Source organism: Leuresthes tenuis, unplaced genomic scaffold (assembly GCF_036924035.1).
Source record: "Leuresthes tenuis unplaced genomic scaffold, fLeuTen1.0.hap1 SCAF_19, whole genome shotgun sequence".
NCBI classification, from domain to species: Eukaryota; Metazoa; Chordata; class Actinopteri; order Atheriniformes; family Atherinopsidae; genus Leuresthes; species Leuresthes tenuis.
The window spans coordinates 7,914,385-7,929,589 of record NW_027325373.1 but is presented as its reverse complement, the minus strand read 5'-3'; the positions used below and the strand labels follow the sequence as shown (position 1 = coordinate 7,929,589).

The 15,205-nt window shown below is 43.9% G+C and overlaps 4 protein-coding genes across 6 annotated transcripts in view; 1 reads left to right on the top strand and 3 right to left on the bottom strand.

The window, feature by feature from the left end:
* LOC140276561 (solute carrier family 46 member 2) overlaps positions 1 to 15,205 on the bottom strand; it is an 83,294-nt gene that overhangs the window by 48,046 nt on the left and 20,043 nt on the right. The window lies entirely within an intron of this gene.
* On the bottom strand, positions 884 to 8,972 carry LOC140277193 (sorting nexin-18-like). The gene is made up of 4 exons (XM_072372131.1): positions 7,754 to 8,972; positions 7,088 to 7,381; positions 6,170 to 6,552; positions 884 to 2,755 (listed from the first exon to the last, which is right to left on the bottom strand). The coding sequence occupies exons 1-4, from the start codon at positions 8,512 to 8,514 to the stop codon at positions 2,529 to 2,531; spliced, it is 1,665 nt and encodes a 554-aa protein (XP_072228232.1). The 5' UTR covers positions 8,515 to 8,972; the 3' UTR covers positions 884 to 2,528.
* LOC140276565 (SOSS complex subunit C-like) lies at positions 11,767 to 14,922 on the bottom strand. Of its 2 annotated transcripts, none has more exons than XM_072371299.1 (4): positions 14,844 to 14,922; positions 12,915 to 13,011; positions 12,346 to 12,433; positions 11,767 to 12,241 (listed from the first exon to the last, which is right to left on the bottom strand). In XM_072371299.1, the coding sequence occupies exons 1-4, from the start codon at positions 14,869 to 14,871 to the stop codon at positions 12,143 to 12,145; spliced, it is 312 nt and encodes a 103-aa protein (XP_072227400.1). In that variant the 5' UTR covers positions 14,872 to 14,922; the 3' UTR covers positions 11,767 to 12,142. The 2 variants fall into 2 exon arrangements, with proteins under 2 accessions (XP_072227400.1, XP_072227401.1); XM_072371300.1 differs by lacking the exon at positions 14,844 to 14,922 and adding an exon at positions 13,454 to 13,695.
* snx30 (sorting nexin family member 30) overlaps positions 14,441 to 15,205 on the top strand; it is a 360,763-nt gene continuing 359,998 nt past the window's right edge. For both annotated transcript variants that reach the window (XR_011909039.1, XM_072371297.1), the window contains exon 1: positions 14,441 to 14,741. Coding sequence is in view for 1 of the 2 variants with exons in the window: in XM_072371297.1 (XP_072227398.1) it covers positions 14,619 to 14,741 (123 nt within the window). In the remaining variant the exon portion in view is untranslated. The remainder of the gene's footprint in view (positions 14,742 to 15,205) is intronic.

The following is a 15,205-nucleotide window of genomic DNA, read 5'->3' as shown; positions in this document are numbered from 1 at the left end:
GACTTCTGACTTTCTGAAACTTACAGACTAAATTATTTTTTTTTTCTTCTTAATCAGTGGAACAACATTTTCTTTTTAGCTTTTTTGAAGTTTGCTCCAAAGCAAGCAGCTGAAAAAATAAACTAAAGAGCCAGCCTTTTTCTGATTGATGACCTTCTTTTTAAGAGGGGGCAACATGAAGACGGAACTGCAAGGCAAGAGAAAAAGAAGTGAACGACTGGCAGGTGGCTGGCATGACAGAAAAAGACCCAGATGACAGGGAAAAATAAAGATGGATGATCCACTCTGGTGAACTCGAATGAGAGCAACTGAAAGAGAAAGAAAAATATACTATCTGTTTGGCACTGAAACGTCTGTGGTGAAGTATACATTTTTTCAAATGCTTGTCTACATTGCCATGTAATAAACAGTAGTGCCAGGCATGTGGCGAATTTGGCTCACCATAAGTAAAGAATAAGCAGCTGCCTCACATTGTTATTTTGACCAATCAGATCGACCCTCTTTCCTTCAGGATGCAGGTGGGGGCTACTAGCGACGGATGGCCTCCTGTATAATAGCTGCTCAGTGGCGAATGGCCTACTGTATAATAGCTGCTCAGTGGCGAATGGCCTACTGTATAATAGCTGTTGTTGATTATCTATGCTGAAAAATAATTGACTTTTTTGGGATTAATAAAGTATTATTCCACCCAGTTCAATCCAATTTGAGGGTGTAAAGCTATCCGAGTACTAAAAACTGCTGCTGAAATGATGACTATAAGATAAGGACATTATGGGCTCTTAAATGTCGTATCAAAACACTGCTCAAAAGACACGACAGGCCATGTCAAATTCTAAATGATATATTAAGGGGAAACAGCCAACCACAGAGATACTGTACACGATTAACACAACTTCTGTTTTCATTTATTTACTGTAATTCTGCCATTAAAAGCATTGAGAAGACTCAGGTTAATAGTAGTTAATGACTTGTCTGAATAATATTGTTAAAAACAACAACCAGGATGGTGGTTTGTCCCATTGTAGTGACTTGTAAAGTTTAATCCCAACAAAGAAATGATCAGTCAGGCACAAATTTACAAAAATGTGCCAGAACTACTTTCTATGAGCATAAAACTGACAGCAGGAAACACTGTAAACCACTCTTGTGGAATAAGCTAGTGTACTTAGCTCAGCTGTTTATAGTGAATTTGATCACAGATCTTTGCGAACATACCGATGGTATCCACCACATCCTAAATTTTGCTCTCGGAGTTCAGCCTGAAGCTCCCTTTTGCTCAAATCGAAGGGAACTCTCAGGCTCATTAAATAAGCCCAGAACGGATGCCAAGTAGAAAAGGTTTTTCAAATCCATTGACAAAACACTGCTTGTGATCACAACAGTTCAATGAGTTTATTTTGGTAGCTGGTTACCAACTATCGCTAAAGTGGCTATGGGGACTTTTTTGACCCCAGCTAGTATCAGAAATGACAAAGTGGTGAACAGCAGTCTGAGACACTGAGATGAATGGGCTGGCACCAAGTTTCACCGACCACTTTCAATACTTCCTTTACAAATAAAATGAACTTAAAACATGCTATTATCACATCATAAGTCCATAAAATCTTGGTTCAGTCTTTCTGTGCGAGAAAGCATCCATCGCATTCAGCACACACTGTCTGTGGACGCTGAGCCTGACCTCTGACCTCTTCCGGGGTGACCTGAGAGACAGACGTCAACCTTGGGTTTAACACAACTGGAGAGAAAGAATGGAAGAGTTCCTAAACAAGTGAAAATGCCCAACACGTGGCGTCCGACTATGATATAGTGAAGGAGTATCTGAGATGTGAGACAGGTTAGACATCAGAAGTACAGTAGGTCAAATTTCAAGCCAAAGTGGAAGTCCAACGACCAAACAAATTGAATTAATCAGATTCCAGATGCCATCTTTGCCTCTTTCAATCCACAAACTTCTGTGTTACCTCTGCGCAATCTAACAATACTGAGTAGGTCATTCAAGTAAAAATGAACACATAATGAGATAACAAAGTTTATTTAGTCTAAATATTTGAGTGTTTTAGCAAGTTTCCTGTCCTTGTTTTGATTGGGTCTAACATATTTCCCATATGGAGGACTTGGAAGCAGTGGAGGCATTGACTTGTCCCTCAAACAATGACTCAAACAGCCGGTTTATTGAGAGCAGCTGTTTTAAATATATGAAGCAGTCTTGCTGAGTTGCAACATGTGCCTGGAGTGTCAGCAAAATCCCTGTAACTGGTACATTCATCAGAGCTGTTCAGATAATCCAGTAAGTTGTCATTTGGCCTACATTTACGAGAGGTACAGTCCTTCCAGGAATCATTTCAAAGATTTGAAAGCCTATTTGAAAGATCCATCACAGCTCTCCAAGTTTTTTTTTTTCTTTAAAAAGATAATAAAATGTTCACCATTGCTCGAGGATATACCCATCGATTAATCCTTTCCCAGGCTTCCCTGCCAATGCCCGCGATGCTTTCACGGTCCAACGTCTCCCTCGGCCGTGTCTTGTTCTATTGGTCATCATCATATCTCTGCAGCGCATCCTCTAGCTTGGCGGTTATCTTCTGGAAGAAGGTGATCTGCTGGCGGAGGTGGTGCTGCATCTGCGAGCGGAAGTCTCGTACACGTGTGCGGTGGAAGTGCTGGATTTCTGCCAGAGTGGCACATGATATAATGTTGCAGCGGTCGTGGAGCTCACCCTCCTGCTTTGGACAATCTTTCACCTTGGTCAGTGCACCTGTGAAAAGATGGTCAAAATTAGATTCAAATTTTTATTTCATTTTTCAGTTGCAATAACTAACTGTTACGGATTATTGATTTGGCATTTGTGAAGAACGTTTGCCTGGAAAACCTGTAACGGTACCCTGAGGAGGAGATCTTATTTTGGCCGCTTATGTACGCAAACCTCACTCTTTCGGTCACTACCAAACTTTGACCATAGATGAGAGTTGACACTTTAACAGACGGGTAAAGTGAGAGCCCTCTGGCTCAACTCTCTGAATCCTGCAACAGTCTCATTTCTGCAGATGCTGCACCAATCAGCCTGTCCATCACACTTCATTTTCCCCTAATTTACGAACAGGAGGCTGAGAAACTTAAACCCCTTTGCTTGGGGAAGCCATTCACTTTCCATCTGTCGGGAACAATCCGATATTTTCAGGTATGGAACCATTGGCTTAGACTTGAGGGGTGCTGGCTACCATCCCAGTTGCCTCACACTCAGCCGCCAACCCCCCCGAGCATGCTGGAGGCCGTACTCCGAAGAAGCCAACCAAAGCATGTCATCAACAAACAGATTAGATCCCCCGTCCTAAACTTGGTGCCTCAAGATCCTGTCCATGAATATAATAGACAAGAAAGAAGGAAAACTGTTATGCTAGGAGCAGATGTCATTAACAGGTCTCAAACACTGTACAAAATCCCATGGGTGACACAGTTGTGAGCCTTCTCCACAAAACACAAAGACTGGATGATCAGACTCCCAGGACACCCCTTCGCACTTTGCAAGGGTAAAGATGTGGGCCGCTGCTCTACAGCCAGAATCAGTCAAAGCTTCCTTTTCAGATCCTTCAATCAACTTTCTCCATGAGGGTGAGCAATGCAATACCCCAATTTTTTTATTTGCCTTAAGCCATAAAGATTGTAAGAAAGACGAGCAGACAAGTTCCACAGGCTCATATCTTCTTTTTTTTTTTAATACTACAGAAATGAGCAGTCCTTTGACTTTTTTTCCCAGATTTCCTTGAGGTTACCCAACACCCAGTCATGTCTCATGTTTACTGTGACTCAACTTTTAAGAGGGGGGTTTGGATAGGCCTTGCAGATGAAAAGGAGCAAAAGGAGAACTCACAATAAAGCCCTTACATGGCAGGATGTGAGGGAAATGATGAGCAAGCTGGTCCTGACCTCACAAACCCACGCTCTCCTCCTATCTCTCTCTTCTGTTTTTTTCTCAACGCACACCGTGCTTTCAGCAGAGCACCCACAAAAAGGCAAAAAAAGAAAAGAAAAAGCCTTTCCTCTCTTCACTGACAAGGCGATAATGGCGCTGTAATTTGAACTTTTGTACTGTTGTGCTGGTGGGAAACTTCCACCAGAGGGAAGGAGGAAGAGAAGGGGGAAGAAAAAGAGGAGGAGGGGAACCTAATCCTGAAGCTGCTCCATTCTGCATTCCTGCAGTCCCAGGGCAACATGGGATAAGAGGCCCAGGAATCTCTGCTCATTCAAATCAGATGTAACCTTTGCCCCTCACACGCAGAACCGAGGCTGCCGATACTGTAAATTGACATTTGTGTAAAGAAAAGCAGTCCACGTTTGTCATCTGCTTTTTATGCAACGCAATGCTACATTTCCTTCTAGTGTAGCCATTATGGCAGAGATGGCTGAGCTTTGAAGCAGACCTGCAGAAAGGAATAAAGGTTGACATCTTTAAAAATGTGACACTTCTGGAATCCAATTTTCCTCGGCATTCTTTTAGTAGTGAGAGCACCAAAGTGGTTTAGCTTTCCAAATTCTTAAAACATATTAGCTGTTAGGCAAAGTGGAATGAAACTGGGCATTTTTGGTTCATAGTATTTGCTGCACAAGCAGAACAGACCAGGCTAAGCCGTGAGGGAATGAGGTCAGGGGTTTTGCTTAACTGGCACTTTCAAAAACACTAAAATCCCCACAGCAGAATAAGATTAACCCTCTCTACGAACTGGAAGGGTTACTGGGAAATGATGATGTGATCCAAGACCACATGAAGGGAAAAACGTAAGCAATTTTGTGCTGATGGGCCTTTTTGCATAATTCCCACACTTGTTCACCAGTTGGTTCATAATTCAAGTCACATACTATCAATGAAGCGCTGTCTGAGATTAGAGGCATTTAAAAAAAAATGTTGGTGTTGTCTCACAAATAACGTAGATCCATTCGAAGAGCTCTGAAAACCCAAATCACATTACCACTCATGTGCTCTGGGCGTATGTTGGCTGCAACAGATTTTACAAAATACCAGAGAAAAAAGCTTTATACCTCTGGTTTTAACATTAAAAACTGAAGGATTCTGTTATGTTTACCTTCTATCCACCTTCCCATCATGGATTACTCTACAGTGAAACTGTTTGCTTTCGCATATAGAGCTGCCATTACGCTTTGCAGACATAAGAAACACGCTGGGAACGAAATGCAGAAATGTTTATTCTGAGTATGATTTCTCTGTTAACAAGTGATTCGTTGTTTTATTTGGTTTGGCGAACACATGTAATGTTTTTAAGTTAACACCTGGCTGAGTCACTATGACTCGCTGGATTTTTTGCATGCTTGTCCCATTACATACAAAGTCCGAGAGACTTCCCCCGATATCCTGCTCCACAGAGGTGCGCTGAATATTCGATTCACATGTTTGAAAAAGGAAATCTGTTTATCCATTTAAGAATCTGAAAGCAGTGTGTCGCTTTGTCAAAGATGTCAAAGAGGTGACATCCTGTCAGTCACGGGGACTTTTGCAACTCAGGGTGTTTCCAAAGTGCGGAGCTGTGATTGTAGGATGAGAACAGAGCTTGGCGGACTATAGAAATGGTGCCTCTAGCTTTGGCAAATGCCTGGACTTTGCGTGCCAGCAGCAGCTCCCTCCTCCCAACCTGCAGGGAACTAACAAGCTAACTCCCCTGTAAATGCTTTGCAAATGTCTGAAAGTGTGTGTGTGTGTTTGTGTGTGCATGTGTGTTCTTCTGTGTGTTTTCAAATGAACAAGTACAAGCCCTCACAATATAGTGGAGTGTTACAATGGACCATGGTTTCAGTTTTCAACCCACTTTGACACTGCATTTGGGTAAATGAAAACAGATGTTGCTCTCGCTGTGGAAACAGTCAGAGCTTTTGGAACTTTTCCTCCTTTATGTTGACATGAGTAATGCAAAAGGAGGCCATGGGTTGGGTGGCTGCTAAACACATCATTAATTATTTTCTTTAACGCGAGTGAAAAGAAAAAACCTCACGGTTAACAAGAGATTGCAGTCTGCAGCATGGAAACTGAGACGCAGAGGCCTTCTGACAGTGAGCGCCAAACCCAAACACTTGATTCCAAATCTTTCAGTCGTGCTATCCCTTGCACCTTCCTGTAAGAGTAGAAAAGAAAACTGGATCTCACACCAGCAGACATCCCCACCTTTCTGCACATGAATGATGTCAGGAAAATTGGCCAGATGTCCTCTGTAGAGGTCCAGCAGGTCAGAAATGGGGTCCAGGTCCTGGCGTGGCTGCTCTGCAAAATATTCTCCTATGGCCTCGTACGCCTCGCCGGTGTAGGCGATGGCTCTGTTCAGGCCCACTGAGTAGGCCTGCTGGTCCAGCTCAAACGCCTGTGACAGGAATTTGAAGGACTGTCCAACCTTCTGGTACTCCTTCTTGAAGCCTGTTATCTGTTTGCGAGCGAACTCGTTGATGGCCGTGTTAACAACAACAATGTTCTCGTCCATTTTCTTGGTGAAGGTCTTGAAGCCTTCGATCTTGCTCTCGACTTCCTGTAGGTCAAGAGGGACAGCGGGTGTGCTGATGGAGAAAAGGAGGGAAAAGGAAATCATTTTAGAATTTTCTGGGTAACCACGGTGATAGGATCTGCAACAGTGATGTCATGACTTCTGTTTAAGATGCCACCTGACATCTAATCAAACATATTAGACCACACTGCAGCTTGAAAAGTGACACGAAAGGGACATTTTGAAGCTCCCGACCAAGTGTCTGAACATTACAAACTCGGACTGAGAATGGGTTGTTCAAACATCTCTACTAAAAGGCTACACATCCACGAAGTTCTACTGTTTTATATAACACTGTTATAGACATGTTATAATCATGTTATCTGTTACTTGTATATGGCTGGTTTCTAAAAGCTGTTAAAGAGTTTAAACAGTTTAAACAGTGAACCTTTGCCCCTTAACTGGCACTCGACAAACAATGGCAGGGAAAAAAGATGTGCTCGTAGCACCAAGTCTAAGGCTTTCCAGTGTCTGCTCTGTACCCTTTATAAAGCCGTAATAATCCAGTTTTTAATCTCACACCTATAGTGAAAAACTCAGGCTACTACCTGATTGTGAGGAAGAAATTGGCTCCGACCAGCTCGTCCCTCTCCGCCTTCCTCTTGCCCATTTTCCAGGCCTTCTCATCCGCCCCGCATGTCAAGAAATGCTGGAAGACGTCACAGTGGGCCAGCACGGGGTGGCTCGTCATGTGGTTCATCCACCAGATCAGACCTTTCCTCCTTTTGGAGATGAAGTCCTCCTCGAAGCGGCCCGTGGCCTGCTTCTCTGGCAGGTGGGGCACAGAGATGACAGGGAAGCGCTCCACAAGCCGAGCATAGAGCCAGTCGAAATGTTTGTACCTGTGGGGAGGATGGAAGGTTTCACTGGGACCAATTGGACATGTGAGAGTTGGAAAATGAGTGACGTTAGGGATCGGGGGGAAAAAAGCAGGCGAGTATTGTTAGAAGGAATGAAAAAAGTTATGAGGAGATTAAGAACTTTTCCCAGAAGGCCGAGTATAGGCATAGAAACAATGGCACAGAGGAAACCTCTGGCAGGAAAGAGGAGAATAGACCAGGTGGCAAAGGTCCACGGCTCTGTTTTTGACATTTTGTGGGAACTACTGCGGATGCAGAAAAAGCCACAGAAACATTTACTTTAGGAGAAACACTTTGGTGGAACTGGTGAAGAAAAAAAAGGGAGAAGCAGGAGAAAGAGGAGTGAACTTGTACCTGCGGTTGACCTGAACATTGGTGTGTGTCGGGGTCAGGCCGTAGGACATGTAGCTCTTCATGCCTTTGAACTTGGTCTGCTTCGTGGGGTCGTCAATGGTGCATGTGAATGGATATGGATCCTCCTGCCATTCTGGTCCATGCTTTCCCATAATCACGCAGATCCTGTCCCCATCCTTGACAAAGGCTGCCGCCTCCCCGAGCAGGAAGGCCTCCCCTCCAGACTTGACGAAGGTGGAGAACCTGTTGAGGTTCCTCCCCACTGTTGCTGAGCTCTTGGCCTGCTGGTGATGCTGCTGGGCCCCCCCGCGTCCAGGCAGGGAGGTGACAACTGGGTACAAAGGAGGGCTGGTTCCGAAACTCTTAGCCGCATCTGGCGCAGGGGAGCTGTCATCCCAGTCGTCGTCCCAGTCGTCATCGCTGCCCTGGCTGGTGTGGAAGCTGCCTCCTCCACCACTGCCAGCCCCAAACCCTCTCTGAGACTGGGAGTCGGAGGATGTGTAGGAGGTGTGGGCAGGAGACTGGGCATTGGTTTTGGGTGAGGAAAAGCCGTTGTTGCTGGTGCTGGAGGTGATGTGGTCTCTGATGATCTCAACATAGGAGGCAGGGAAGAGGCCAGCCTCCCCCCTGCTGTTCTCCCCCTCCAGCCAGCCCTCCAGCTCCTCCTCACTGAACAGAGTCACCGTCTCATTCTCTGTTATGGAAATCTCTCCTTGGTTTTCAGAGTGGAAATCGTACAGCACTTTGGCTTTCAACGCCATTATTTCAATACTGCTATTATGGTTTGGTGAGTTTTAGGTTGTTTTTTTGTTTTCCACGACAATGTCTCCTCAAGAACTTTCTTGTCTGGCAGGATTAAAGTTTAAAGACCCTCCCTTGTTCTCAAACGAACTTTAGAAAGCAACAGGAGCGTCAGTTGAGCCTCTTTTCTAGCGGAGTCCAAATGAAACAAGCTCGCCTCACCGATTTAAGCACAAAACAAGACGAGAAATCCAAAGCCTAGAATCCGACACCCACCTCCTCTCCGCTCCTTTCGGCGGGTTCAGATATCATTAGTTTCCATGCAGAAGTCCGGGACGGATAAATGCAGACAAAGCCTACATTTACAAGCCGAGGATAGATATGGATTGAAGTTCAAAGCTGACAAACGCGCTCCAGTTGTGCAGTCGTTACATTCCTCCAAATAAAAGCCGGGGGAAAGTCCTTCTTCCCTACTCCTCCTCCTTCTCCCGAGATGCTTGTTAGTTAAAGGCTTCAGTCTCAACACGTAGTTAGTTGACTAACGGAGGGTGGAGCTAGGAGCAAGTTCAGTCAAGTCGCTCAATTCATACATGGAAAAACATGGACTTTAAGAGGAAAAAGCCACATCAACTCACACAGTTTTATGCGGAATTAACTGCGTCGTTTTGCTCGTGTTATGGCGTCACACACATCTCGAATGACTCAGATGAAGCTTTTAAAAGTTCCTTAGCCTGAGAGAGGCTTTAGAGTTTTATTTAACGGCGACTATTGCTCGTGTTGTTTGGCTTTTAAAGGCAATTTTCGGGCCTTTAAGAGCATCGTCGGAGTGGTTCGTCAGTTCCTCTGCGCTCATCAATATTTCACACCTTACATGGACAAGATGCGAAACTTACTTTGTGCTTGAGTTTCAGATTTTGTTCCCCCGAGAAACAAAAATAATGTAGTGAATACACAAAACTGACACAAGTGATTATTTGAAGCTGTTCCGAGGACTTTGTTTTAACACACTAAATAAGGAGCTATGCAGCATAACACAGTTGTCCGTAAATGCCTTTGTATAACTTGACTTAACAACAAAAAATCATATTATAGTGTCTTTTAGTATTAACCTTAATGCATTTTCCATCTTGTCCACCAGAGGCCGCTGTTAGGTCACTCTGTGAGGTCAGACGTTTACTCCTTCCGTCCGGAAGCAGGCAGTAAAGCGACGCCCGCTTTGTGTTTTGGGGACGTTGAACTTTCCTTCCTGCTCCTTGTCATTTTGGTAGAACACGCCTGAAACCTCCAGAACAACAGAGTGTCCAAACAACAGAGTGTGTGCCTTTACAGAGGTGCTCAAATCTGCTGATGATCAGTTAATCAGCAGCATCTGGCAGCTACTTACCTTCCCAATCCCTATGACACCAGAAAATGTGTCCTGACATTTTTGAATATCTTTTATGGCTTAATTATTGTTTAGAAAATAATAGCATGGTGTAATATGTGTATCATTTATTTGAGATTGTATCTGCTTCGTTTTGGTGAGGGCCAGATGATTCTCATTTAATTTCATTTGATTTTATTCCTCTTCAATCACTTTCTTATATGGAAAAACTGTAAAACTACTTTAGAAGAGAGAGGGCGGACCGCCTGGAGAACGACAGCTGAGTCAGTGGAACGACAGTGAAATCACAGCGGACATGAAATTGAGAGTGACCTGCTCAAACAACCCCATGGAAATCTATGCCACACACTAGCATGCCCCTGTAAATGCTTTTAGGCATTAAAGGAGCAAAGTTTAATGTGATGAGTTAAGTTTTGGTAGCTAAAACAAATGTTGTGCGCATACTCGTCTCAACCCTGCTTCTTTGCTGTAGTTTCCGACCTGGTTCATGCACACCTCAACAGTTTGTGTGAACTCTACTGGGTTCACGGTCACAGTACCATCTGCAGCCTCCTCCCAAGACTGCAGCACGTCACCCAAGGTTCCTGCAGCAAAGTACTAACACCAGCCTCAGGACCCCACGGCCACAGAACCTCTGTCTTTGTGTGAGGCTGTGATGCCAGACGGGCCTACCGCTGGCCCCTCAGAAACCCTGGACGCAGCTTCAGAGGCTCTTAAATTACCAGCAATGGTAGAGAGTAATACGCTGGAGGCCGTCTAAGTCAGGCAAAAATCATTTTAATTATTTTTTAGTTTTTGTTGGTGAGATAGCATTTTGTTTAACCCAATGTGTCTTATTCTGTTTAGAAATTAGGACCTTCAAGAAGGCAGTCTCTGTGCACCTTGAGCAAGGCATCAGCATGGACAGCATCAAGATGATTAGATGATGAGGGGTCAATGAACCAAGAGATGGATGATGCCAGGAGTAGCAGCCATAGAGCAGGAACCACAGAGGGTGTAGAGAGGACCACAGGCTTCTGAAAGCATGCACAAGGTCCATGTTCTGATGGTAAAAAAAAACCTCAATATTGTCATTTGAAAAGTTTATTTTTCTGTGTTTATATGAAAAAAATGTCTGGCCTCTTTCTTGTATACTTTAGTGTTTGTGTATTTACGAGAGCTGGAGAATTAGCAAGTGTTACTTTTTGCATCTGTCGCCATAAACGGCCTGAAGCAGGACTGAGAGCTACTGCAACATGAACTCACCAAGAAAGCCGACCTCATCTGGGATGTCCTGCAGGACAAACTGCGGCCAGGTACAAGAAAGTTCAAAGAAGTGCCAGTCGATGGATTAATCAAGCTGATTTTCCACTGTCGCTGCTCTAATTTGTTTTGCAATAGTTTGGATCCTTGGAGACACACAAAGAAGCGAGTAGTAATGAGAAGCCAAGTCGAGCTGCATGGAAACGAGCCATAGTTGTTACTGTATTAATAATATTGTGTTGTATTTCTTACAAAATAGGATGGATGTTTTTAGGTGCTAAAATGAAAATTAAAACAAAGCACAAAGCTTCACACACACTGGGGGCAGTGGGCTGAGTAGGATGTTGGTGCATGTCACCCACGCTCCTGGCAAGCCATTAGGGCCGAGATCAAAACGGGGAAAGCAAACGGAAAACTGCTGCGCCTTGTGTCTCAGTTAATTTCATATACTGCGAAACTGAAACTCAAGCCCGTCGGACCGAGCCGAGGTATGATGCTGCAGTCTGGATTGCTAAGAATATGTTATGGTACATTTTCATAGTGGCAGTATGAGGCAAATCGCTGTGGTCATGTAATGGCAGTTTTAAGAAACACCTGAAGAAGAAAAGACAACATTGGTCAAAAATAATACAAAAAAAAATAACAATGACGATGGTGGAATGTATCATCTTTATTATGCAGAGACACAGATGTAAGAACCTGACAGAATGTGCACTGAATGGTGTCATCATGAAAAGAAGCTCCCACTACATTTCTGTGGCGTTTGTTTGCAGCCTCTGGACAAACACACAACGTTTGATAGCGATATGGAACATTCCTCTGACTCTTTGGAAGGCTTTTAAACTCAGAGCCTGCTCGTTAGTTTTCACACTACAAGAAGACGGATTCATGCCCCCAAACGACTGTCTGTTAATCACAGACGTAGGGGAGAAAACCGGGAGAAATGTGGCACTCGTGTGCGTCAAAGTTGTCGCAAAGCTTTGTCTCACAGTGGAGGAAGAGGAGGGGGGGGGCGTCAAAGGTCACGATTCAGGCTCCAGGCGTGGAAGGACGGGGAGGATGAGGTTTCCGAACGAGGAGTCCTGAGTGATGAAGAAGCCCGACGAATGTGTGTGCGCATGCTGAAAGAAACGACATGAGAAACACTGTAGAAACACTGTAAGCATTTGAGGAGTCTCAGAGCAAATAATGATCAAACTGCACTTTTGGTGGTTTTGTGTCTCACCTGCAAAGCAGCTTTCTGCTGAGCAGCAATGTGCTGCTGCTCTGCGTTGTCCCGAAAGTCCTTCATACTCGGCCGAGCCAGCGAGATGCTGAAAAACATGAAAGAGAGAGGTCATTGCTTTAGATCAGCAGCTCCTGTCTCTCTGTTAGCTCCAACTGACTGGTCAGTATGTGGTGCTTTTCCACCACTTTCAGTTTAAAGAGCTGAACCACATTCATCTCGGTGGGCTCAGAAACTAATGTGGCAACTGAGTCTATCATCTGAGGATTTAAAACGTAGATCAGGACATTGACATATGCGAGTTCATCCCCCAAAAAGAAGATTGATACAGAATACTCGATAGCCCCAAATATTTTTTTCCCTTCATAAAATGAACATTTGAAGCCAAACTGGAATGCACAAATTTAAATCAGACACAACACATCCTAAAACCCCAACAAATACAATCTAAACAACCACAGATATACAAGGTGTCTGTAAAAGACACAAATGACCAAAGAGAGAAATAACCGAAAGGGAATTGCACAACAATATTGACAGACATGGGTCTGTGGTAAACCCCTTTCTACCTTGCTCCAGGAGTATTCATGGAATGAGTTTGCAGCAGCCGCCTCCTCTCCCTCTCCAGCTCAGCCAGGATTGCCACCCGTGCCTTGTTCGGAGAGGCTGCACAACAAAAAACAATGACATGACAAAGACGGACATCCCTGTATCTGTCAACTACTCGACAAAGCTGAACGAGAACAGATGACAGGGTTGCCCACAAAATGACTGTGACAGTATGTAGCAAATTGTGAATGATCAATGATAAAAAAAAATTTCAACACCACATAATATTCAAGTTTAGAGTACAATGCTTATTCAACATTTACACAAAGTTCCACTGAAATAAAATAAGAAATATTTTGGCAACTGCGTGATTAAAGGTTTTGAAATAAGTCGTAATTTCGCTCGGTTGACAAACGGTTCACATTTCCTTATATGGGACCCAGGGAGCAGGGGAAATTTAGGGGACCCAGAGTTTCTAGCTCCGGCCCTGTCATCAAGCGTAGCACACAGAGTGAAAAAGACAGCTTACATGGCGACATTGTTACATCTGAACAGTTACCTTGCCCTGGAGGATTAGTAGCCATGTGAGGGAAATGTTGCAACGCGGAGGAGTGCTTGCGATAAAAGTACTCCTCGGCGTTAAATTTTGGTTAAAGTTTGACAGAGTGAATAACACTACGTTCGCTCGAGGATACGTCTCCGAGAGCAGCGGAGTGTTACAAATGAGCGTTGAGCAACCGGTTTAATGTGTGTAGTCTGTCGCTTTCTGTTTTATGACACCGTGTCGTACCGGTGTCTCGTTTAGATGGGAGAGAAAAAGTAGAGGTCTCACTCTGCTGCTGTTATCTCCGATACAAAAAAAAGACAGTGCCGCAGCAGAAAAAAAACAAAGACTAGTTGCTCTTCAAATGACCTCTTTACCGAATCAAAACATCACCAAAGGATTTTTTAAAAATCTTTATCTTTAGATAAGTCTATGTGTAGGTATTTTTGAGAATGTGCATAATGTCCTCAATGGTATATGAGTTATTAATTCAAAAGCATAGAACACATAGAAACTCAAAGTCTTTTATTTTCAATGCCAGATTGCCCAGCTTTTAAATAAAATGGTTCGCTTCACACCTGTGTTTTATTCAGTTTACAAAATAGAATCGGTAAACGAAAATGATTGGAAAGTGATCTCAGTGACTGGTATTTTTTTTTACAATGGTTACAGTGAGCGATGTCTATGTCCAACATGTTGACCATGACGTGGTTGAAAACTCTAAACTGATCAACGTTCACACCTTACAATTGAATTTCCTATCAGAATGTACAATTGCCTTTTACTTTAAATCACATTCATATGAAGTACTTTTTGGATTCAAGCTGAATTTATATTTTTTGCAGAGCCGTTAAATAACTTTAATTTGGGAAAGTTCAGCAGAGTGTTAATTTCCCTCACTATTTCAAGCATCTTTTTTTATAGATGATCTTTGGATTGTATTTCCTCGCGTGTTGTCATGTGACGCATATGTTTACATCCGGGCTCTTGGAGATTTTCTTCCGGAGCTGCGCAGTGGCAGTCAGCTGACAGTTGTGATCATCCAGCGGGTGTAACACCTCAGTTGAAGAGATCTTAACGGAGAAAAAGCCTCTCTCTGTCTTTGCTAACCCTTTCAGTCGTGACGAACCGGACAGCCGTTGACCCGATACGTGCCCACGTCCTCCCGCCTTCAGCAGGGATGAGTGTCGGCCTGGCCAGCTCAGGGCAGAAGCCCATCACGGAGATCCTCCACCCGCTGTCCGCCACGGAGGAGCCGCTGTCCCCGGGGCCAGATGTCACCATCAGCGTCGTAGGGGACAAGGTAGGGTGTGCTGGGGATTCACCGGGATCTTTTTTCCTAGTTTGGAAGCAAACAGAGGATGGAAAGAGGACGCTGAAACCAAACCAAACTCTGTTTACTAACCTGTTTTCAAGCTGACACCAGTGCTCATAGGCGAAATTCATCAAGTAGGCAGTATAGCAGCAAACTGGATAGAAGTCACCATTTTGTCTGTTTTTCTACTCACTGTCGTTCGCATCCAAGGTTCGGTGCGCAAAACTGCAGGTTAGAGTTCAGCTTAGATCCCCTGAGTGGGAATTGAGTCAATCTTACGGACGTCAAATAAATCTCATAAACCAAAACCAGTGTTTTTCTTTTTTACAAGGAACGCTTTATATGTAAGAAAGAAAAGTTGAAATTGATCAAGATAAGAGTGGGGAAGTAATCTGACTGATGCACATAAGCTCACTAATGCTTTGACAAAAAAACTCCAAAACGAAACAGAA

Coding starts and splice junctions, on each gene's coding strand:
- LOC140277193 (XM_072372131.1), bottom strand. CDS start 8,514: ATGGCGTTGAAAGCCAAAGTGCTGTACGATTTCCACTCTGAAAACCAA. Junction 6,553..7,087: donor AATTTCTTCCTCACAATCAG/GTAGTAGCCTGA, acceptor TTTCTCCATCAG/CACACCCGCTGTCCCTCTTG. Junction 2,756..6,169: donor CATCATTCATGTGCAGAAAG/GTGGGGATGTCT, acceptor ATCTTTTCACAG/GTGCACTGACCAAGGTGAAA.
- LOC140276565 (XM_072371299.1), bottom strand. CDS start 14,871: ATGAGCACTGGTGTCAGCTTGAAAACAG. Junction 13,012..14,843: donor TGGTGTCAGCTTGAAAACAG/GTTAGTAAACAG, acceptor TTTGTTGTGCAG/CCTCTCCGAACAAGGCACGG. Junction 12,434..12,914: donor ATGAATACTCCTGGAGCAAG/GTAGAAAGGGGT, acceptor CATGTTTTTCAG/CATCTCGCTGGCTCGGCCGA.